This window comes from Paramormyrops kingsleyae, chromosome 1, assembly GCF_048594095.1.
Source record: "Paramormyrops kingsleyae isolate MSU_618 chromosome 1, PKINGS_0.4, whole genome shotgun sequence".
NCBI classification, from domain to species: domain Eukaryota; kingdom Metazoa; phylum Chordata; class Actinopteri; order Osteoglossiformes; family Mormyridae; genus Paramormyrops; species Paramormyrops kingsleyae.
This window is the reverse complement of record NC_132797.1, coordinates 67,094,037-67,117,685: the sequence shown is the minus strand read 5'-3', so window position 1 is coordinate 67,117,685 and position 23,649 is coordinate 67,094,037. Positions and strand designations below refer to the sequence as shown.

Below are 23,649 nucleotides of genomic sequence, written 5' to 3'. Positions count from 1 at the left end.
AAAAAACTTCTCGGCTTATTTTGCAGATTTTTAATCTTCTGGGTTTCCAGAGATGAATGGTTATGTTTATAGAGGCTGGACAACTGCTTACCTCTGGCGAAATGGATGGTTATCTGTGACTGGGTGGCTGGTGTTTAGAAAATGGTTAAAAAGGTCACTGATGAAATATGCAAATGCCTCGGGGTGCTCTCGGGCAGCTCTTTGTGCGTTAGCTGCTAACGCCGCGCGCTCCCTTGTACAGAGGTAGGGGGGTGGGTGGCTTGGGGGAGCAGAAGTCTTCTGTCCTCGGGCAGAGTGTCGTACGTGATGAGCTGCAGCGGGAGCAGATGTTACCTGTGTGACCTGTTCACGTTTGTCCTCTGGTGGATTAGTTTCCATGGCAAACACGTAGAGCCAGCAGCCACTGTCTATTCACCGGCTAATCAAATAGCGCGTCCCGGTGTCAAACGAGGAAACGTGGCCGCCCTGCCTGACCGCTTGTGTCATCGATACCAGCTGTTTCGTTGAAGCTGCTGTACCTGATCATGCGGCTGAAGTGCGTACTCCATGATGAACTCTTATCTGTTAACGGTGGGGTACCCATAACCCCTTCATGATCAATATAAGGATTGCAAATTCATCCACAACATTATCAGTTAAATAACCTCAGTTCTGAGTATTTGAAAGGCTAGGGCATATGAATGCATGCCACAAACTTACTTTTTATATTGCGTAGGTGAGTATATTTCAAAATGGCATCTCGAGAATGAATTTGAAGTAGTAGCCATTTTTCTTTAAGCACATATGCTCTGCTGGTGAGTTGCTGATGTTTACATAATGTTTCAGAAGCTGCTATTTGGAGGACATTGTGTCTTCTGTTACCATGGAGAGCCTGGAATCTGTCTTGGCTTTTCACAGAAAAAAAAACATATAAACATACATATAACCAATCAGCTCCCCTTTTCCCCAATATCCCACAATTTAATTTCTAATCAAATAGCTCTATTGCGGCAACTGTGGATTTAAATGATGGAAGATGGAAGGCAAGGACGGCAAAACACTGAATGGATGCTAAAAGGCAGATGTGCAAACACTGTTGTTTGCCCTGGTTGCCGGCGCTGCACTGATAGGATGTCATTTTCATTACTTTCAACTTGCGACACCCCCCTCGCTCCCCTCTCCACCTTCAACCAGCTGTTCAGGTTCGCTCCATAAGGGCAAACATAAAAACACCTTAGTGTTCATGGCACGGTAGATGAACATGTGTAGATGAGTTCAGCCCTGAGCAGACCTAAGTGAATAGACCAAACTAGTCCTCAGGGACACACACACCTTCAGTACGTTTCACATATGTTCATTATCATTTGTCATTCAGCATGTTTGAAATATTAACACTGATCTGAATAATCTCAATGCTGACAAACGTTACAATTCTCACCATACATGTAACACCCAATAAATGTTTTTTCGTTTCTTTATCCCATGTGTCTGAAAACACTTGAAACGGTTAGACTGATATTAAAATATGGATTGAGAATACGTCTTTGTAAGACCTCAACAGAAGAGATTAAAAATATTCAAAGCAGAACAGAGAGGAAATCAGAGGTGGTGTGAATGTGAAATGTAAATGAGGTAAAAGCTGAATTTCCCAGTTAAATGAGGTCACAGCTGATGCAGAGCAGAGACAGATCTAATCATTCAAATGGGCAAACAAAAGACCCAGCTGCCTGTCCCCAGAGTGGCCCTTGCTACAGCAGCAGAAGTCAGCAAACCTGACTGGAGACCAGGACCTCCTCCCTTGGGGGTGGGAAGCAGCCTGGTTTCTCTCTGTCTCCCTGCTGTCCACATGACATCGCTGGGAGACAACATGACACAGGTGTATCTGTTGTGCCTGGCATGTGAGAAGGAAATGGCAGGGTGAAAAGGTTGTGCTCATGTGCCTGCATCCATGCCCCCCCCCCCCCCCCCACCACCAACACCAACGCACACATAAAGAGCTGAACATCCAAAAAGCCAACAAAGAATACAGAAATCAGTTATTGGATAGAGCTAGATATTCAGTAAAATATCTACCCTCCTTGCACCTACTCTGCCATATGTTACCAATGAAATATGCTGGCAAGATCTCTTAAAATAAAGCAGAATGGAAATATCATGTGCCTGGTTTTAGATAACCACACCCACTTGCACTCATAGTCTGTACCAATGATGATAGAACCTCTTATTTATTCCCTTCCATCCAAAAATCCAAAAGCCTGATCTAAATGTATGCCTTGGGTTAGGGATTGGTTAAAATAGAGTTAAGGTTAAGGTTGAGGTTATTAGGGTTAGGGTTATATCTAGGAATTAGGGTTAGATCTAGAATGAGGTTCGGTATTAGGGTAGGGGTAGTGCCTTTGTTGTAATTATGGAATATGTGGTTATACTAAGTTTGCCATTGGGGTTAGGGATGGCCATTGTTTTCAGGGTGGATTATGCTTTAGGATTGGGTTAATGGTTTGGTTTAGGATTAGAGTTGATTGGTTAGGGTTAGGATTGATAGGTAACTGTTAGAGTTTAGCCCAGACTTGACTGCTCCTCTAAAACCAGTCGTCAACCACTGGTACACTACTGGGCTCTGTCTCCCAAGGGTAGAGAGGAGGCTGATACCCTAAAACAGACTGAAATGACACATTGTGAATAGTGACAAAGAACAATGACAATGAATTCTGGACATGCTCCACCTATAGAAGAAGCTGGCTCTGGTCACCTAGGTTATGAGCACAGTATGGGAAAGAACCTCCATATTTTTTTTGTTCTTGGTTTAGCTGCTTGTACTCCCCCTTAGTCTAGGGATAGTACCCAGATATCAAACTTAGAGAGATACCCAGGCAATGAAAAATGCTCTCCAAAACCTAGAACTGGGGTCCTGGGTTACTTGCTATGTCTTCTCGCATGCCATAAAAACTCAAAATATGTGCTGAAAGACAAAGTAGGTTGGGGCAGGATGATGTCAGCAGGTGAGAAACTTTAGTCTAGGTTGAACCTATGCGATACGGAGTCCCCTTTGGAATTCTTCTACCTAAGGGGGTAGGTGACCGTGAACCTGAAATGCACAAAGATCATGGCCCATTGGGTTTGCCAAGGGTTCAATTGTTTTGTATTATGGATATATTTCAGGTTCTCGTGATCTATAAGCACCTGTAATGAATGCTTGTCCCCTTCAAGGCAATGTTCTTATCATCAGTAGTTCCTAGATACTTATGTCATATTTTCACTCCATCCCAGACAGATTATGTGAGTAAAAGATGCAGGGGTACAACTTTGGAGGAGCCTCTTGGTTGAGACAGCACAGTCCCAACAGTGATATCCAAGGCATCCACTTATAATGATGAATGCCACCTTGGTGAGTGCATTAATAAATCGTCAATGTAAACGGTAAGAGACCAGTCATTTAACTTATGAAAAATGGTGCTGATAAATGACTGCAATACTGAGGTGGCATTAGCGAGCCCAAAAGGAATCAGTAAATATTCATATTGACCATGTGTAGTATTGAATGTGGTCTTCCATTTGTTGCCCTCCTGTATATGGATCATATTGTAAGCACTCTGCAGGTCCAACATAGTAAATTACTGAGTTGACTGAACTTGCTCCAACAAGGCAAAGAGTCAAAGGTAGTGAAAAGCTGAACTTGCTAGTAACTTCAAGAGTGTAGTAGTCAATACATGGACACAGTCCCCATTCTTCTTTTCTAAAAAGAAGAATCCAGAAGCAACCAGGGAGGTGGATGGCTAAATGAATCCAGACGGAAACATCTTCTCGACATACTGGTCCCTGAGATTCTGCTAAGGTTATGGGGTAAACGTAGCTTTTGGTCAGGGTAGAACCGGGAAGCAAGTCGACAGCACAATCTCAGGGACGATGTGGGGGTAATTTGCGTGGATTTGTCTTGCTGAAGTCATCCAGGAAGTTGTTATACTGGGGGAAATGTGAATCTCCTTAGTCTGAGGGTTCTTCACTGAGGTGGTGAGGATGGGTAACTGCAAACAAGTGGAAAAGCCGGTAGCATTCCAAGCAATGATTTCACCCATATGCCACAAGACATGTGGGTTGTGATTGCACAACCAGGGATGTCCGAGTACCAAAGGATCATGAGAAGATTTAATCACAAAAAGTTGGATAAGTTCCTGATATAACAGACCGAGTTGTAAGAGGATGGGCTTGATGCATTGTGTGATGGAACCATCACCCATTAGAGACCCGTCCAGCACATGGATGTGAAGCAAGGGTTTCACTTGTTGCATAGGCAGGTTCAGATGGCAAGCCAAGGTGATGTCAATGAAATTTCCAGCAGCTCCAAAGTTTATCAAGGCTGTGGATACAAGAACACCAGATTCAGGGTGAATCACAACAGGTAAGGTGAGCTGTTTATGTATAATATCAAACTGAGGACCTGACTTGTGCAGGAGTTCTCCCAAGCATGTGGCAGGGAAGATTGACACTGGGAGATGACATGACTGGGCTCTCTGAAATAAACGGCAGAGCCGATTAAGCATTCATTGCTGTCATTCCATCTGAGTGGGAGAAGCTCTTCCGAAGTATATGGTCTCTGTTCCAACAGCAAGAGGAGGGGAGATAACTGGTTGGCAGAAGTGGAGACACTGGGGCCTGAGGTGGATTGGCCCTGGCTGGTTGAAGACAGCGGCAATCGTGGACCAAGTTATCCAAGTGGATTGAGAGACAGAGATCCTCCAAGCAGAGATCTTTGCCCCAGCAGGCCATCTCTGCCTGTAGGTTGGCATTAATACCTCTGTGGTATTCCATGAGGAAATCTGGTTGCTCACATCTCTGCCTTGAGAGGAATGAATGAAAACTTCATTAAAGTATTTTGCAAATGCGGCAAAGAGTGGAGGACTGGGCTGCTTTAATGGTACCAGGCAGTTTCCCACTCCTGAGCTTATCTAGTTTGAAGCAACATCATGAAGTTGACCAGGTCAGTTTCCATGGCCATCAAGATGTTGTCATAGTAGGTGAATAGCTCACAGTACACGAGGAAGCCATTCAGATGAAACATCATACAGGTCTGGGATCTGGAAGAACCAGCACTGGTGTTGCTCTTTGGTCAGCAGACAAATCCTACAGATGCTACTCCAGATAAGCCAATGTGCCGCAGGGCTTTTCTCAATCCATATGCGGCGAGAACTTCTGTAACAGGGAATCCAGACGCAGAGCAGATGGAAATCACAAACGAGAGATGGAGATCAGAATCAAAGGTAAAAGCCAAGGTCAGTAAGCCAAAAGGTCGGTCCTGGGGGTGCAGGGAAAAGCAGGCAGTCAAGTAGAGGAAAGTAGAGATGAGCACTCAAACTGAAAGGGTGATCAGTGAACTTGATCACCAGGCAGGGGATCAGGGGTGACACACACACCAAACCACACCGGAGAAAATTCAGGCACTCTGGAAAGAACTTAACACTAGGTAACTGTTCATTAGACAATTCCTCACACAGAAAGAACTTGCTTAAGTGGTTAAATAGGTTAGACAATCAGTGAGAGTGAAAACAGAATAACTAATACCTGTTCAGAACCCTTGAACGAGTGACCTACTGACGGTTCATGGCTGTGGTATAGATGGAGGGCCAGAACTTAGCCTCTTAAAATGATCTTCAGTTTTAAGCCTCCAGGGGTTGATGAGATTCACTCTGGGTTCCTGAAGGCTCTTGACGATGTGGGACTGTCTTGGCTGACATGCCTCTTCAACATTGCATGGAGGTCAGGGACAATGATTCTGTGGAGAACTGATAGACTGGGATGGTGGTCCCACTTTTTAAGAAATGGGACTGGGGGGGGGGGGGGGGGGGCAGCCAGTTGACCTTGGACCCCCAGAGGTTTTTTTTTCTCCCTACTTGGGAGTTTTAGGTTCCTCTCTTCTGTTGTCTTCAGGCTTTCTTTATTCAATTTCTTTCTTTCATTTTTTCCCCCCATTCTGTATCTCCCTCTACTTCTGTTTTATGTATCACAACAGAACCCTGTAAAGCGCTTTGGGATGACTCTGCTGTTAAAGGCGCTATATAAAAATAAATTGAATTGAACAATCCAGAATGGGCCACCAACCCATCACAGACTTGGACAATTTGGTAACTCACACTTAGATTGTGAGGGGGAGAGCAGAGTACCTGGAGGACACCCAAGATGAAATGGGTAGAACATGCACACTCCACTCACATAGAGGCATAGCAGAGACTTGAACGCTGCTCCCACAGATGTGAGGCAACACTGCTAACCACTGTTCCATACCTTTGTCAAAATATATACAAACCAATAGGTTATTACATACTGTCTGTTATGTTGGTGCAATCCAGATCCATTATCCAGACCAGCACTTCTACTCTGCCCAGTTTAGCTTTCCTGCACTTTGCCTCACCTGAATACTGAGATCAACTGTGCCTAATAAGTGAAACCTATATATCCACCCTCTTCCACAATTATTTTGTGTTTTTTTTTTGCCATTTTTAGACATCTTCTTGTTTGCCAGTTTGGCAGCATTATTAAGTTGATTTTTTTTTTTGGTTTTTGGTTGGCTCAATTTTTTCTCTTAATTTTTTTCTTATTTAGTCTGCATTGGAGTACAATTTTAATCAGTTGTTCCTCGATTTTGGCTACTATTGATGATTTTAACATGAAATACCACATGCTTTACATTGTATGGCGAAACAATTCAAACTGTTTCCTAAACCATCATAGCTGGCTTCTGGGTTAGTTAAGAAGCTAAATCGGTGTATTTGGATCTAGGTTTAGTTGCTTCTATTACTACGGTTGTTTTTACCCACCATTTTGAGATTTTGAGTAGGCCCTGCAATAAATCAGTGTACCACAAGATGTCACTTGAGGAAGGATTTATGCATCGACTCAGCAGGGATTTCATGTGCTTTGCTGGGTCCAGGGTCCAAAATTTGGTGTTACACTCCTGTATATATCTGTTTATTTTAACATCCAAAAGCACAATCCAAAATTTATAAACTCTAAAAACATGCAAGGGTTGAAACAATACTGGGAAGTAAACCAAATCCAAACCTCATACAAAGTTGTGACTTACAGGCAAGGGGTTGATATACACAGTTACACCTTATAAATGAATGATCAGGAAAAACTTGCAATGCTTCATAAAAGGAAGCTGTATTGGAACAATATTTATGAAATAAAGGAAATAGTCTGCTGGTGCGTCTAATTGGCAGGTGACCTGTTCAGGGTAAGATGTGGACTGAATTACGGGTATAAAGTCTGATTGATTGGTGGACATAACCTTATAATTTGTCTATGTAGTAAAGGTGATTTAAGTCTTAAATTAGGTTTCAAGTAAAATCTTCATGTTCTCCCTGTATTTCTGGAAAATGCGCTACAGTTCCAAAGGACGCAAATTGCAGCATCTTAATTCGCTCATAGTCTCCATCCTTCTGAAAGCATTATTTTCCCCAGTTCCCGATCAAACTGTCACGTTAGTACATTCCCAATGTGGCCAGCCAGCTGCTGTGGGGGTTGGGGGGGGGGGGGGGGATGGGCAGACCACTGTTTTGATGAATCAGAAGAACCCGCATCCCCGACAATGACAGCAACAAACCCCCTGACAATGGTGTGGACTAATGCGGCTTTTCAGACAGTGCTGAGTGTGCAGAGCTTGTGCAAATTCTGCACTAAATGTGGAGACCAGGACTATAAATGCATTAGATACCCTGCTGCCTGTTTCATTTCCCATTGATAGGAGACCTGTCTCACGTTGATACGTAAGTACTTCCCCACTCCAGAATAGGGCAAAGCAAAGATTCCTATATTTCCGTAAAGAGCGCTATGACATGGATGCTGGGGGATGAGGATGGCTGATAGATCTTATTATTCATTTGGCGATGATAGTTCAGACCAGGTTAGGTTTTCAGATTCCATTAAGGCTGTTAGGCTGTTGGTGATCTTCAGATGTTAGCTTCTACACATTGATAAACTGATGGATGGGTCTTCCAGTGAAGCGCAGTACCCTGTCTCTGATGCTTTCTGTACCCCCCCCCCCCCAGACAGGGAGAGCACTGGCAAGAGGAGCTGCCATGAACACTCTACATATTCAAACTCAGACGGAGCAGGGGGGGCCGTTTAGAATCACGGTCTGGGAGGAGGAGAACTTCCAGGGCAAACGCTGCGAGTTCATGCAGGAGTGCAGGAACATCTTGGAGAGGGGCTTCCGCAAGATCCGCTCTATCAAAGTGGAGAATGGGGCGTAAGTCACTCCTCGGGCCAGTGTGACTGCTCTGGGGTCAGGGTTGTGGTCCTGAGTGCCATCAAAGATAAGCTTCAGAAACACTAAGCTGCAAGTATGCTCATATAGAAGTCTCTTATGAATATTGAATGGTATTTCTGTAGTATTTTAATTCTAGTGAAAATTAGACAATGTAAAGTATTTGTTTACTTTGAATAATAAGTTATAGGTCAGTTTATAGAAGAAAGGCAACTCCCATTGGCCCACTGTGCTGTGTTTTAATTGAAATTACTATTATATGTGTGAACTGCGCTGCTTAATTGCATATCTGTCAGGGATTAGATTTGTGGGAAAATTAACTCGTAATTTTATCATGCAGAATTTAATTGCTTTCTAGGCACTATCCAAAGCAGAAGGGATTGATTTAGCTAATTTATGGATGTGAGACCAAATACCCAGGGTGTCATAATGGTGATTTGTGCCACATTTGTTTTCAGAATATCTATTTATCTTTGCACCCGGATGTACCTCCATCTCTCCCCTGCACTTACCTTTTCCTGTCTTTATCTGTTTAAACTTCTTTCAGATTTGTAGGGTTTGAGCACCCTGAGCTCCAGGGCCAGCAGTTCATCCTGGAGAAAGGGGACTACCCTCACTGGGAAGCATGGAGTGGAAACATTGGCTACAGAACGGAACACCTGCTCTCTTTTAGACCAATCAGATGTGCTGTAAGCTCTCTTCAAATTTAGTTGGCTGTCATGATACATTGATAAATACTGAATATACTCCATGTGTGTTTCAGCCTTTAGGGGCTGGAATGGGTGTTGAATGAATCTGGACCATTTATTTGGATGAAACACATCTTCGTATGATGTTTGCATTACTTCCTATTGTGTAAATTGTAAAACAATAAAAAATACAAGGTAACTTCCAAAGCAGCTTTTTAAAAAATCTGTTGCTGCCATCGCAAGAAAAACCCAGAAAAAAATAAAATAAAATGCAGGGAGACGGAAGTGACATTATGTGTTTGGCTGACATGGAATGAATGATAACAAAGCATTTTCACTCCCCCAAAAGAACCACAGTGACAGCAAGGTGACCCTCCATGAGTGCAAAGATCTCCAGGGACACAAATTTGAGGTCTGTGATGACTACCCCTCACTGCAAGCCATGGGCTGGTGTAGCAAGGAGGTACCCTCCATCAAAGTCAATTCTGGAGCGTAAGTCAAACATCCATATCATAGATTCCTTTCATCAGCTATGTTACACATGTCCAGGAGTCAACATTCAAAGTCAATTGGACCTGGAGGTTTTACATTACGTGTTTAATTGGTGAGCAAGGCACCCTCTTACCAAATAATCATTTAGTATTGAAGGTAAGATGAGAAACAGGAGACTTTAAGCCAAGAACTTACTCCGTGTCGACCCCTTGACAGCTGGGTGGCTTACCAGTATCCTGGTTACCGTGGATACCAGTACATCCTTGAGAGGGACCGGCGTGAAGGAGAATACAGAAACTTCAATGAATACGGCACCCAGTCACACACACATCAGATCCAGTCCATTCGCAGGATCCAGCATTAAGTCCAGAGAATGGTTCTGATGTGCCCCATATGGTGAAACAACATGTGATAAAGTAGGAAATGAAGGATTTTTCCAAAGATGGAAAAAACTGCTCCCATAGGCTCATTGACTATTATTTAACCTCCCATCCATAAAAGGGGCGCACTGGACTAAGTCAGGACAGAAGCTTACAGTTGTCCAGCAGAACAACATTGCATTGCTGTTTTCTCTTTTCCTTTATCTTTAAACTACATTTTCTTAAGTAAAACATGCATTTTTCATTTTCAGTTCTAGGTTTTTGCCTTCAAAAATAGATTCTCCTTTGTCCTGACTGACGATAAATTATGGCACTGTAATTTGTAGATGAAGTACCCACCACTGTGTTAGGAATAAGATGCACATTCTATCTGTTGAATTGTACTTTTAATAAACAAAAGCATGAGTTCATCATTCCTGATTTCGCCACTATTTTTATTACGATGAGATAATCTAAGCAGAAATTTTAAGTTTTAAACTGATGAGAGTTTATCTATCCTATAGTTGAATTAGAAACGACTCACTGGCAACTTATGTCGATATAAACATTTGTAATAAAGTGTTTTACAATTTAAAATTCCACCTTCATAAAATATTTTATAACATGCTTGAGTTTTATATAATTTCACATATTTATTATGGAATCATTTGAAACAGGCTATATGTTAATTTAATTCTCTTTCATTTTGACAAATGTTGTCACGCAGAGTTTGCGCATTGCTGTAGGGTAGGTCACTATCTATAATTATGTTGGTTGAATGAGCTGTCCAGGGTACTGACTGTATACCAGAAAATGTGTATAAGAAGAAAGCGAGTCATACGATTGCGTAAAAGCTCATTTAAAAATCACTCGACTCAAACAAATACCTGTTTTCGCCTTCGCGCTGCAGCACATGACGACTAGCAGACGCTAAGCCGCCGCGCTTTATGGCTCTTATTAGCCGATTTATTTTGGAATATTCTAGCTCCACAAAACTGATTTTTAGACGGACTAAATAAGTTAATATGCGTAATAAGGCCTAAATGAAAATAACGTATGAGTGATTTGTTTTAAAACCAGTAGGCGTGGCGGGTGTGGAGTTACAGTACATACTGTAACATCCGGCTAGGAATCCGCCTCAGCGTTTGTGCAGCCTGTTTGTATATAACGCTCACTGGGGGCCACACACCCACACCGGACTGGGCCATGTACATTTAACCAACTCAGAAAAACACCGTCACACACCCAGTCCAGGATCTCCTTATAAATGTTCAACTAAACACACCTTTCTCAAATATACTTTCCTCTTCCAGTTGATTTAAACAGGCACACATTTCAGATCTAACACTGCCATGTTGGTCAGATGGTAGAGAGAGTTGTTTTTTTTAATCATTCCTATAACGTGAAAACCCGACAAACCAGGTAAGTTCACTTCTTAATAAAAACGCAGAAAGAAAATAAACACATCTTAATCCATGAGAAAGAAATAGAAAACTATAGTCGAATAGATGGATGGTATCCAAGCAGGTGCTTATTCCAGAGATAGGTCATTATAAGGAGGTAGACTTTGTATGTTTTGAATTTCGCAGCTTCAATGGGTTTTAGTAGGTTTTTATTTTCCTAACTATTTCGATCAGGGAATGGTATGTTGACATACATAATTCTGACAAAAACGTTTGTTTGAAGTTAGTGGTTTACTTTTTTATAATTCTGGGAATTATGTAGGCCCTATGCAATATCACTGCCCAGACTTCATCATTGATTTTAATGTGGAACTAAACTCAAACATTTGTTTTTAAAAAATATATATATTCAAAATCCGGATTTTGGTAAATTACCTAAGTGTTTAATAATGTCTTTGTAATATTTTAATTTTTCCCAATAACGATTTTCCACAATAATATCCAGTGAAGAGGTAACATAACTGGTCCCAACAGTAGTTAATGTATGTGTATGCAACCTTATTAACATCTATTAGTGCTTATTTATAGCAGCAGCATTTAAACGTATTAAATCATCCTGCATTCTCGACCTTTGAAATTATCCTGCATTCTAGGCTTGTTTTAAGTTGCCTGCGACCTGTTTAAAGACTCAGGCAGCTAAAGCAAGTCTTGGACGCTGGAAATAATTCTGCCGGAAGCAGCGAGTAGCTGGAGAAAAGAATAAGGAAACTCAAAGGGCATCTGTTTCATTATGTCCATGTTCGTATTGCTTTTAGTGCATCATAGTATACAGATCCGAGTACCATGTAACTTCATTTTCATTTACATATCGTATTTCACTCGAAAATACCCATCCCTGTGGTGTCCTCAAACGATAAGGGACAATTTAATAATATTTAAAGAAAAATAACACCATAGACGCCGTCTTATCTCTCCTGCATCCTTTATCTTACAGTGCCACCGCGTTAAAAACACAAAGCCCGCTGGAGTAATACTGGCAGTAAAGTATATTTGTATATAATTTTTTACTTTGTCGCTTCAAAGAGGGAATAGAAAGTAACACTGAAAATTAAAACATCTCTGTACTCATTCTTTCTCAGTATATAACAGCTTACTTACAATCCGTATCTGCAAGTACACATCTTATCGATTATGTGATGCTGTTCCGTTTTATTACATCTACCCTACTACATATAAGCACTGTGAGTCATGTAATAAGTAATAAAAAATATTTGCCTCCACGAATTGTTGCATTGTTTCTTTCACTTGTTATGTTTATTTAATTAATTGCTTGCTGTCGTCCTACAAAAAGGGCAAAACAAATTAACCAAACCATTATTTTATTTAAAACGCACAGCCGCCTTGTGCGATCTGATCATGTGTCTACAGGGTACATTAATGTTATCTTACGGGGCTGCGCCACCGCGATCTGCTTTCCTGAATAAACAGGGTACAAAATGACTGCTGGAAACGTATATAGGGCTATTACAAAACAAAAGCCTCAGACTTACTGTCTATTTTTAAAAACACTTGTGGGATTATGTCGCATTTAATAGTATCCTAGATATTTTCTCTGAAAGACGCATTTCTTAAATAGTTTAAGTCGAACATTAACAAAGTACACAAACGCTTTTTGTAGAAAATCGAGCGCATTTAATTGTAATAAAAACCACGTGGTGTACGGTTTTCGGATTTAGAGTAGGTCTATATTAAGTTGGTCGACACTGGCGTTTAGCCCCAAAGCTTAATAAGATTACCGGTAATGCCTTTCAGGCTGTGTTCACAAACATAAGCGAAGAACAAATCGGCCAATAGATACTGGAAGCCATCAATAACAAACACTGCACAGTAATATAATTGTTTGTAATGTAATTGTTTTAGTTTGACTATATCAGCGGCCCTGGTCAAATATATAGGGACAGCAGATAACGCCACGTTAGAGAGGGGAGGAGAAAACATTCAGGGCTGGTTATAGCCCGTGCGGAAACACCACCTGCTGCCCCTCCACCCCCCTCCGAGGTAAAGTGAAATTGCAAGTCGGCGCCCCCTCATAAGTTGGCGCCGTATGTGGCTGCCTATGTCACCTATAGAATTGACCGGACCTGAAAACATGGTCGCTAAAACCCCATTTAAAACCCACACCTCATATTTACATTCACGATAAGTCTATTTGCAAAATGTCATTTTGTTCATGAGGACGGCTTGTGAATGAAACAGCCATGCACTTCATAATTGGGACCCTGTACCCGATAAACGGCGGGGAGGTCACTGAATGGATAGACGTCCAATTTATGTTGACCGGATGCTTATTTATAATAGGCAGTCAGCTGGTTGTGAATGTAGGTCTGCGCCATCTGGTCGCTCCCCGGCCAGACAGCTTGCTGCTGGGGTTGTTGGGGACGCAGTTTCACATTCTGATGTTGACACGCCATTACAGCATGTAAGTTTAGCTCTCACCACATCAGCCCTTACATGCTATGGCAGTGTTAGAAAGAAACAGTTATTTCATCATTTAGCGCTAACTTCTCAAAACCAACTGAGACGAAATTCACATTCAGTTTAATTTTAAAGGATCCTGCCAAAAGGAACCATTGTTTTACGTTAATGACATCAACACAAAAAACCGTCTGAAGATTGATCTGGCCTATATACAGGCATCTAGGCATATATATGTTATGGATAATCTAACTAACACATAAGTAACGGTTTATTTTTTACTAGTAGGATTGTAAACCAACCTGCGAGAAAATACAGGCCCTACATATTTACTGCCGATGTTGAAGTTCTGGACAAACTACAATACGCAATGTAAATATCTTAATGTCACGTAATGTACATTTTATGCAAAATGAAGAAATAGGCCAACACGTCACGGATATAGTTTTAATTTGCTGAGCGAAGTCAGTATCTACAGGTGTTGCAATTATCGATCCATTTTAGTGTCTGTATACCATCTGGCTTCTAATCAATAACATACAATTTGTAGTTACCAAAAATGCAAAATATTAGGTATCCAACTGTACAATGTCTTTGTTGTCGAAGATGCGCGGAAGCATGAATGCAAAGGTAAATATTCTATTCCAATCATAGGCAGACGATTTTGTTTGCAAAGAGTTAAATAGGCGGAAAAGAGAGCGGATCTGAACGGGTTTCCATGTCAAACACTCCAGTGCTCCATAGAAACTCTGATCTTAACGCGGAAACTTTATTAAACCCCGATAGTGGATTGATAAAGCAGAATTTCTATCAGGCCCCCTTTTTATTGTGGAGACAGGGAAGGATGACAAAGGTAAATTGCTCTTTTAATTAAAGCAATGCTGCAAAGGAAATTGCTGTCTGAATATTGTCTCAGAGATGGGACTCGAGACTGTTGCCTGGAAACTTCAATCTGTTTCACATTTATTCCAGATCATAGTTTTGAGATAAAGTTTAATAAAAATCGTCCCCCCGAATGAAAGAGAGCCCTTTCTGATCAAACAGCTACAATGAAACAGAACTGTGGAGGAAACCTTATGTTTAACATGTATCTTTCAGGTAGACGTTCTTGTGCAAAATCGGAAATTATGCTTTAAATATCTGTAACGCCAAGGAAGCAGATTTAGACTTCGCGTGATGGCAGTGCCTCGTGCCGACGATCGTTTAGCCTTTTCTATCTACTGTTGGAACACCTCTCGTCTTTTGTCGGAAATCGGATTTCCTTTTTCCTGGACGCGTTTCCTGACTTAACCAGTGAAGTTCTAGCGAAAAAATCACAAATGCATAAAAACCCGGACAGGGGGAATGTAAACTATTATACCGTAAAATACATCGCAACATTCAAAATTTTAATTTAAGAAAAGAAACGGATTTATTATAATTGAGAAACATTTCTCACAGAAGCTGTAGATTATATGTGATAGATTATTGAGAAATATATATATATATATCACAAGGATTAATGTATTTTCCATACAAGTTACTGCATTTTCAAAATGAATGTGTATTATGTTCATTTCAGAGCCAGCTGAAAATTTTTTGAAAGAAGGAAAAGCTTCTTCATGGAGTCCAATTAATACCGGGGTGCAAAAAGGTAAGATCGCGTGCATTGTGCAGTATTTACCTCCACTTTCCGAACCAAAACACACGTTAACAAATTTGTGTGATTTATTTATTAAAAATAGAAAACTGATTATTTGGTATTTAGTGATTGAAGGATAGCTGTATTAATTTAATTTATGCAATTAGGGATATTGGAGAAATTAGGGAACATTACACATTATTTTAGGTAAAAGACGTACACGTTTGCCATTTTATGTATAAAATTTATGCAGTTTTACTGAAAACCATAACTATTATCCCATAAATATTTTTGTTGCTATTATGCATCAATAATCTAATATTTTAAAATTGAATTATACAATTAATTGTGTGCTAAATCGGGATTTTCTTGTAATTTAATAAAACTAATTTATGATGGATTAAAAACAAAAACTGCAAGATAAAACACAGGCGCAAACATTTTCGCATTGCTATATATTCCTTTAGGTGTAAATTTCCATGTAAAAATGAATTTTGTGCTAATAATAAGAATTTTACAATTAGTTACAATTAAGCTCGAGTGTAGTTTTATTTGCTTTGCTATTCGTACAAATTTAACACGACACGCATGACACAGGTAATGGGATTTTTTCCCTTAAACCCCAGTATAGGCTAGAGTGGACCGCGGGTAATTTATTGGCTAATTTTTATATTTTAGGGAGTGTAGTTTGAGTATGCACGATAAAAAAGACAAGCCAAATTAAAAATAAAAGATGACGGAGAATCAAATTTAAGAATGAAATCTTTTCAGAATGTTTGGGGTATCTAATATTTCAGAAGATACGCATGGTCATTTCCATTATACATTATGACCAAGCAAATATTACTTCTACTACTACTACTACTACTACTATTAATAATAATAATAATAATAATAATAATAATGACCAAAACGATGATGATACTATTACTACTACTACTAGCCTACTACTACTACTTTAATAATAATAATAATAAAATAATAATAATAATAATAATAATAATAATAATAATAGCGTAGCCTTAAGCTTGTTATATTTTTATAGACTAGGACTAAATCATCATAGCGCACAATCCATTTCCTTTATCTTCATGAAAATATTTCTGATCACGGACAAATGATGTGTATACTAGGTAGCGGACAGATCCAGCTATGGCAGTTCCTACTCGAGCTCTTGTCCGACAGCTCCAACATAACCTGCATTGCCTGGGAAGGAACCAACGGAGAATTCAAACTCATTGACCCCGACGAGGTGGCTAGAAGATGGGGCGAGCGGAAAAGCAAGCCCAACATGAACTACGACAAACTCAGCCGCGCTCTCCGATACTACTACGACAAAAACATCATGACAAAGGTCCACGGAAAGCGGTACGCCTACAAGTTTGATTTCCATGGCTTAGCTCAGGTGTGCCACCCGTCGTCTGCTGAACATACCCTCTATAAGTTTCAGAGTAATTTTGCCCCGATTCCATTTTCTGGGATTTCTAAACTCAACCTGGTGGCGCCAGGCGTCGGTTCCTCTGGATTCTCCTACTGGCCCGGTTCTCCACCCAGTCTCTACCACAGCCATAACCTGCAACCTCCAGGACCGTTTAGCACCGTAACCGCGTCTCACATCAGCTGTGTTAACAATATCAACAATGTCAGTAATATAAGTAACCACTACAACTGAACTTTTTACGTTTTAAACTTCATATTTCTCTCACTTCATAAAAAAACTGTGAAATTTGTCAAATAATGTGGTTATGCACACGGTAGCAGTCGAAATTAGGTGATTACATGCTGTGCATTCAAGGCGTTTAATTAAGGTATACCTTTCGGTCATTGGATATTTTCCAGAGTCAGTATTCATCAATGTGCAATTTATTTATTACTATTATAACTAAATCACCAAATACCTTACAGGGCACTTCAACTGTGCGTTTTTGATATGGTATTAAAGCGGCAAGATTAGGCGCTTGGCTCCCCCTGGTGTTGTAGATTGGAATTAGTTGACTTTTTCCTCTGTTTTCTTACCGCTGTGTTTAATAAAATATATGATATGAGTAACTGGTGTAACGCACGATTTTTTTCATTTTTAATTTTAATACTTAAAAAAATGGTTTTGTTTTTTTTTTTCAAAACATGGGTTAATGCACAACAAGATGTCTGCACGCCTGAGTAGACGAAGAACCGTCCGACATGAACTTGAGTACGTTTGAAATCTTATAATACACGACATATACCACGGTAACCACACATTTAGCTTACACGTTTGTTCTTGACAACGTAATTTTCACGATTACGAGCCGAAAACGATTTTATTATTAGAATTGCTATGTAACTTTATTACGGTATTACGGTAACTATTTCCTCTCGGCCTGATATTTTTAAAGCAAACATCCTTAATGCTTCTAAAACATCCACGATTATTTTTACTGTGAGTTTTGAGAAAATTCGATAAAGTTTGGTTTTAAATAACTATAATGAGAGTTTATAACCTTTAATTTTATTTTTGGCGAAGTAGGCCTAATATAACTAACATTAATTAGAATTTTTTAAAAATTCACTGCTACTGAGTTTTTACCTCCAAAGTCAAACAACCGAAGCTGCTTCATTATACAGTTAAGTCGCTTTAAAGGTTTTTTTTATTTCTATAACTGGTAAAAAAAACAGTTTAGAATCTGTGTGCTGATTAATGTAACACAAACTAGTTGATTTTCAGTACGTTTTGATTAGTGCCAGAAAAATGTTCGATCGACACTCTTATACGTCAGATGAGGGTGATACGCAAGGAGACCAGGGCTTATCTTGCTAAGAAACCTACAACTCCCAGGTTTCAGGACGACCAGGGTATGCCTATCCGGTTCAAAGCGTTTTTAAACTAAAAAATGTTTTTCGAGCCACACGGGGGCGCTATTTGCTCATGAATAGTTTGATATGAAAACGGAGTCAGAAAAGAGGGGTTAAAATAATGAGCACTGTCTCATTGTAATGTAACGAATTGTAACGAAACAGCAGAACAAAAGACAGGGATTACAGGGGAAAAAAGCTACTATACATTTTACTCATTTGATTTTTCAAGCTACATTTATAGATTCATGTAGTAGTTTAACAGAAAATTAAATTTGTTTTTCTACATATATGGATATTATTCATATCATCGCAAAACGAAACTTCTACACCAAGAGCAATACTAATTGTTAGTTTTCATTTAGGTTCTTCTCTTTCTTTCTTGATCTGACTGATATTCATTTCCAAATATCATCTTTTGAAAGCCTGGGTAATATTTCTAAGTGGATGCCAAGTGACAATAAGAAACCATTCTTATTTTATATGGGATTATCATTTCCAAATGTTCTGGCAAAGTCTTTATCCTGAATATTGATGGTACCTTTTGTTAATAATGTATGCTGCTTGACAGTAAAGTTGCTACAGCCATTTATTTCATTAAACAAAAACATTTACTGGATGGGCACAGATGGACGGATTATGTTGCACACAGAATGGATACAGTATCTCATTGATTTTATTTTAAAATATCAAAAATCAGTCCTGTTAAATTGCAAATAAACCATTGTGTTCAAACAGAAACCACGCAGAAATCATCTTGAAATGTTGCTAAATGTTTTAAAATGCTTATATTACTTTTAAAGCTATTCTGTCCTTTTATATGACCCTCATTTCCAGTCATAAAGCAGACCCCCCCCCCGCACCCCGTCCCTCAGTGATGCAGTGATTTAGCGGCACTGGTGGGTGCTATAGCAACCATCTTCAAACCATTTCCTGTTGAGACTGGTTGAGATTGGCTAACGTGCTCTGCATTCACTGCCATCTGGGTGACAAATATTCAATAGTATTATTGATTCATATTAAAATAGACATACACACATGTATAATATATTGTCTTTGTTATGGCTAAAATGTTACAATGTATTTGTAAAGAAGATTAGGATTGTAAAAGGTGTTTTATACGTATTAAGAAATAAAATGAAAAGAAAAGATGAATCAGGGTTATAGCTGTATTAGGATTCAACTTGTACTAGATGAATGACATAATAGTGATATAATGAATAAAAAATGATGGAAATCTGCAATCGTGTTGTATTATTATCTGTCCTGACCTTGACCTTGTCTCACCTGAACATGCAATCACCTCACTAATATGAGAAAACATTCTGCTGACTTTTATGCTAACAAATGTATTCGTGCTGTTGTTTAACAGGTTAAGGATTCTCTTCTAATCCTGTGTATCAGAAGCAAATGAGATCATGGAATAGGGTGGTTACATAAGATGAGGAAAGTCACCGTAGGTGGGAGGAAAATGTTATTATATCCAGCACATGTACGACTGTGTCAGTGCTGCTGTGCTAATGAGCTGCTGAAGTCTGTGGCTGCTGGAGTTTCCATGCGTCTCAGGAGATCTTAACGCTCCTGCTTTGCAGATTTTTACATTTCCCCCGAAAGTGACATAAGGTGTGTAGGATAGTGGCTGAATCATAAGGTATAATGGATTCCTATTTAGAAAAATGATGAAAACTCTAATACCAACATGACGACCTAAACCCCTACCCAGCCCTAACCTTACCCATAAGTAACCAAACAAAATACAAGACTTTTGGCATTATTACTTTTTTTGATTGCATTCTCAGATCTTTGTGGGGACTGAAAAAATGGTCCCCACAATGTAAAAAAAACAGGTTTTTATCACAGTGTGGGGTACATTTTGTCTCCACAATGTAATACAAGCATCATCCACACACACACACACAGGTTGAACACCACATGCACATTTTAGTGGTATCTACCATAAGGACTTCCCAGGAGACATGGTACTCCCAGACATGTATTGTGTTGATGGAAACATTTCTTTCAGGAAGCTAGTACTTCCAACCTTACATAACATACCAATGCATCAAGACTGTATATAATCATTGTGCATTTATGGTACATATATGGTACTTACTTTATTTGGCAAATAGCACAGTATGAACATTTGACTGTCAAGAAGTCAGCTATGTGTTGATCTGGTTAGGCTGAGCATCTAGTGCATACCCAGGTACAAGTGTAAGCAAGACTGGAGCAGAAGCTACAGAGCAACCTCTAACAAAGCAAGAACCTAATATTACTACTGCACAATTATGCAGTTATGTCCCTTTATGTTGGAGCTTTATTTGTAGGTCTGGTAGACAAACAAAAGGCACTGCAAACAAAGCAGACATGGGATAATCTGTAAATGTGTCAGTACGTAAAGTGATGACAGATTAAAAGAGGCAACATCAGGTCTATTCCTACATAAACTGCTATTAGCACCAGTCACACCTTCAGGACTGATCGCAGCCAACAAACCTTCCAGCTCCAGCCTAAGACCAGCTGAAGGATCTATTGTTGTTCCCTTCTTACTGGCGGGATCCCAAGTTATGTCACTCTGTTTGTGTTCTTTGGGAGGATTCCTGTTTTCTCAGGATGAGCCGCACCCCCTAGCTGTGAGAGAGAGATCTGCTTCTTGGAGGGGCGCTGACTGCTGTGAGAACAGTCATTAGATTGTCTTACAGAGGAGTGAGAGTTAGAGACGCGTCAAAGCTTTTCAAAATCTATCTTGGAATCCACAACAAAATGGTATAAATGACTGCTATTTAAGCGGATGAAATCATACTGTAATTCCAAAAAAAAAAAACACATATCTAAAGTGCAGTTTGACAATGAGCGAATACACATGGGCCAAAGAACTATCCAATGACTGTGGTGACATATTAAGTCAAAACAAATGCTGACACATATAACGAATATGCCACTCCATCATTTATTCACTATTCACTTACACGCAATAATGTGTCCTGGATATGTGGGGGTTTCGGGGGGGGGGAGGCGGGAATTGGGGGTTTAACAAGCTTTTGGCCATAAAAGAGTAAATGGAGTGAAATAAAATGTAACATTTTAAAAATTCATTTATCCAATATTTGCAGTTACTTAACACAAGTGTTAGAACTATGACAAAATCTTCATTTTAAGTTGATATTCCACAAGGGACAGGAGAACCAGCCTTAAGTGTTAGAATCATTCGAAAATGACACAAAAGTTGCCATAACAGCATTACGAAGATCACAGTGGGCCCCAGAGGCTGAACATGTCCAAGCCTTATCTGGTGAAAGTGTGATGAAGCCTTTATCAAATAGCGGTAATGTGTCGAGCACATTCTGAAGGCAGAGCTGATCTCCTGGTAACAGTCACACTCATTATCACAGAGGTCGCCGTGTCGCCTGTGTGGACGGCTACGCCAGTTCTGCTAGTATCTGTCGATAAGCTCTGCTAAGGCTCACCTACGCTGAACCGCAGGGGGGCGTGCCCATCACCTGAGGGAGCGCTCGTCACATTCGCCCTAGTTCGGCTTTGTTTTCTGGTAAGACACGGTTCCCTTTTTTAGGAAAAATGGGGCGGTATTTTAAGCTTCGTCCTACAACGTTAAGTCGAGGACCTGGTTCTTTGAAAACCTCCGTAGCCCTTCCAGCTTGACCTTTAACCTTCGAAAATGTTTCCTTAGATTTAACCAATTCGACGATAAAACATCAGGTAACTGTGTACGCTACAAATGCTACAGATGCTAACGATTCTCCCATTAGCTTAATGATGTGCACGGTAAAAGAAAATCACATTGAAAAGCAGAATTCCATGCTGAAAGGTGTTAAAAGCAAACAGCGATGACTGTGATGCTTCCCCTCCACTGAGAATGGGACGGAAAAAAAGCACCAGGCATACATGTATGTAGGTCACTTAGGCAAAACTGTTATTCTTGTTAATATGTAGCGAAGAGACTTCTTTTTATAGTACGTTGGTGCGTATGCAGTGCTCCTTCCATTATGCAAATGCCAGTGGATTTCAAGAGCCGCCTGTTTTTAATGCCATCTCGAAAATTTCAGCACAAGATGTACCTCCCACTCTGCAGTTACGAAAAGCCAAAGCGATTTCTCTGACATTGAAATGTGTGAATTTTAAACCCAAAGAATTAACTACAAATTAAACACTCTAAAAAAAAAATAATAATAAAGCACATTGATATTGTTTTTTGGGTGCGACTTTACATTTGTTTTCTGAAAAAGCAGAGAGATGGACTGTAACATTTCGCAGATGCTGTGTGCATACAAACTGACCACACACCCTTATCTCGCAAGTCTAGAGAGCTGCCCTCATTCCTGTTACCTCTCTGTAAACTGCAAGGCAAACCATACAAGCTCAGCTCTCTCTCTCTCTCATTTAACGGCATCTAAAGGAGGATAAGACGATTAAGGCCGCCTTACATAACGGAGGCCTTTTATGTTAAAGCTGGCTGTGACTTTTGGAAGTATCTGGGGAGACGGATTAGTAAACACTTATGCTCTAAAACGACTTCAATTACCACAGGCTAATACCAGATTTGTAGCCCACATGACCAGCGGGATAAACATGCAGGCCAACTCTTCCGTGACCCCGAGACTGATAGCTCTATCAGCTTTGGTAAATTTTCCCTTGTCCATTGAATATTACTCTTTATTTTTGCCTGTTAAAAGAATACTCTTTCAAAATAGATACAGGTGGAAAGAGAGGAATTGAGAGTGATTCATATGGAATCTGTGCTGACTACAACTCAGATGCTGGTGGTTGTCCTAGAAACAGGCAGAGGTCATTATGAGGGCATAGCGCATTGATAGTTATGCTAATATCTTAAACAAACCATTTTAATACATGTTATAGAGCACCTAGTTTAACCAGCAACTAAAAGAAATGCAAGTGAAGTTATCTCACTGTGTTTTCATGATTTTATAGACATTGCAGTTGGTAGACTATCATCATTTTCACTAATACACTGACTCCAATGTTAATAATGAACTATAGATAGTTTGATCAATAAAAAAAAGGCTAAAAAAGTGTCCCATATATTAAAGCAGGACAGTAAACGTTCAATCGCTGCTCTCATGTTACAGATCAAAGCAACGAGAGAACATCTATTCATCTTTTAACCACTTATCCTCCACACATACTGAGCAAAGGCGGGATTGAGTAGGCGGGACCCAGGAGATGCAAGACAACAGTGTGTCCACTGAGCCTATATGTCACGGCAGCAGAACACCAATATAATCACAATATATTGCCAATATAATTACAGTCAGTTTCTGAGGTTTTACAATATGGTGCATTTTGTTTTCAGTCAAGTAATAGTCCAGTTTGAGGCTACAAAGGTAGTAAACATGTGTAGCTAGAGTCTATTGTTAAGTTCTCTGGTCTAGCATTAAGTGTCATCTGGAATACTAGAAGGCTATTATAACTATACTGCAGGAATACTGTATTACAATTCTCATTTAATAAGGATGACTGCATTGTTATATTTACATAAACACATTATGAAATTGAGAATTGG

At 39.8% G+C, this 23,649-nt stretch overlaps 2 protein-coding genes across 2 annotated transcripts; both read left to right on the top strand.

Moving 5' to 3' along the window:
* The first annotated feature begins 524 nt into the window (after positions 1–524).
* cryba2b (crystallin, beta A2b) lies at positions 525–9,865 on the top strand. Its single transcript, XM_023797401.2, has 5 exons — positions 525–539; positions 8,079–8,221; positions 8,787–8,928; positions 9,278–9,420; positions 9,637–9,865. The coding sequence occupies exons 1-5, from the start codon at positions 525–527 to the stop codon at positions 9,782–9,784; spliced, it is 591 nt and encodes a 196-aa protein (XP_023653169.1). The 3' UTR covers positions 9,785–9,865.
* Positions 9,866–14,698: 4,833 nt separating this feature from the next.
* On the top strand, positions 14,699–19,286 carry fev (FEV transcription factor, ETS family member). The gene is made up of 3 exons (XM_023823208.2): positions 14,699–14,755; positions 15,219–15,290; positions 16,412–19,286. The coding sequence occupies exons 1-3, from the start codon at positions 14,707–14,709 to the stop codon at positions 16,948–16,950; spliced, it is 660 nt and encodes a 219-aa protein (XP_023678976.1). The 5' UTR covers positions 14,699–14,706; the 3' UTR covers positions 16,951–19,286.
* The last annotated feature ends 4,363 nt before the right edge of the window (positions 19,287–23,649 follow it).

Excerpts from the sequence above, each read along its gene's own strand:
- cryba2b (XM_023797401.2), top strand. Across the intron at positions 8,222-8,786 it reads ATCAAAGTGGAGAATGGGGC|ATTTGTAGGGTTTGAGCACC; the intron begins GTAAGTCACTCC and ends AACTTCTTTCAG. Across the intron at positions 9,421-9,636 it reads ATCAAAGTCAATTCTGGAGC|CTGGGTGGCTTACCAGTATC; the intron begins GTAAGTCAAACA and ends ACCCCTTGACAG.
- fev (XM_023823208.2), top strand. The coding sequence starts at position 14,707 with ATGAAACAGAACTGTGGAGGAAACCTTATGTTTAACATGTATCTTTCA. Across the intron at positions 14,756-15,218 it reads GTTTAACATGTATCTTTCAG|AGCCAGCTGAAAATTTTTTG; the intron begins GTAGACGTTCTT and ends TGTTCATTTCAG. Across the intron at positions 15,291-16,411 it reads TAATACCGGGGTGCAAAAAG|GTAGCGGACAGATCCAGCTA; the intron begins GTAAGATCGCGT and ends TGTGTATACTAG.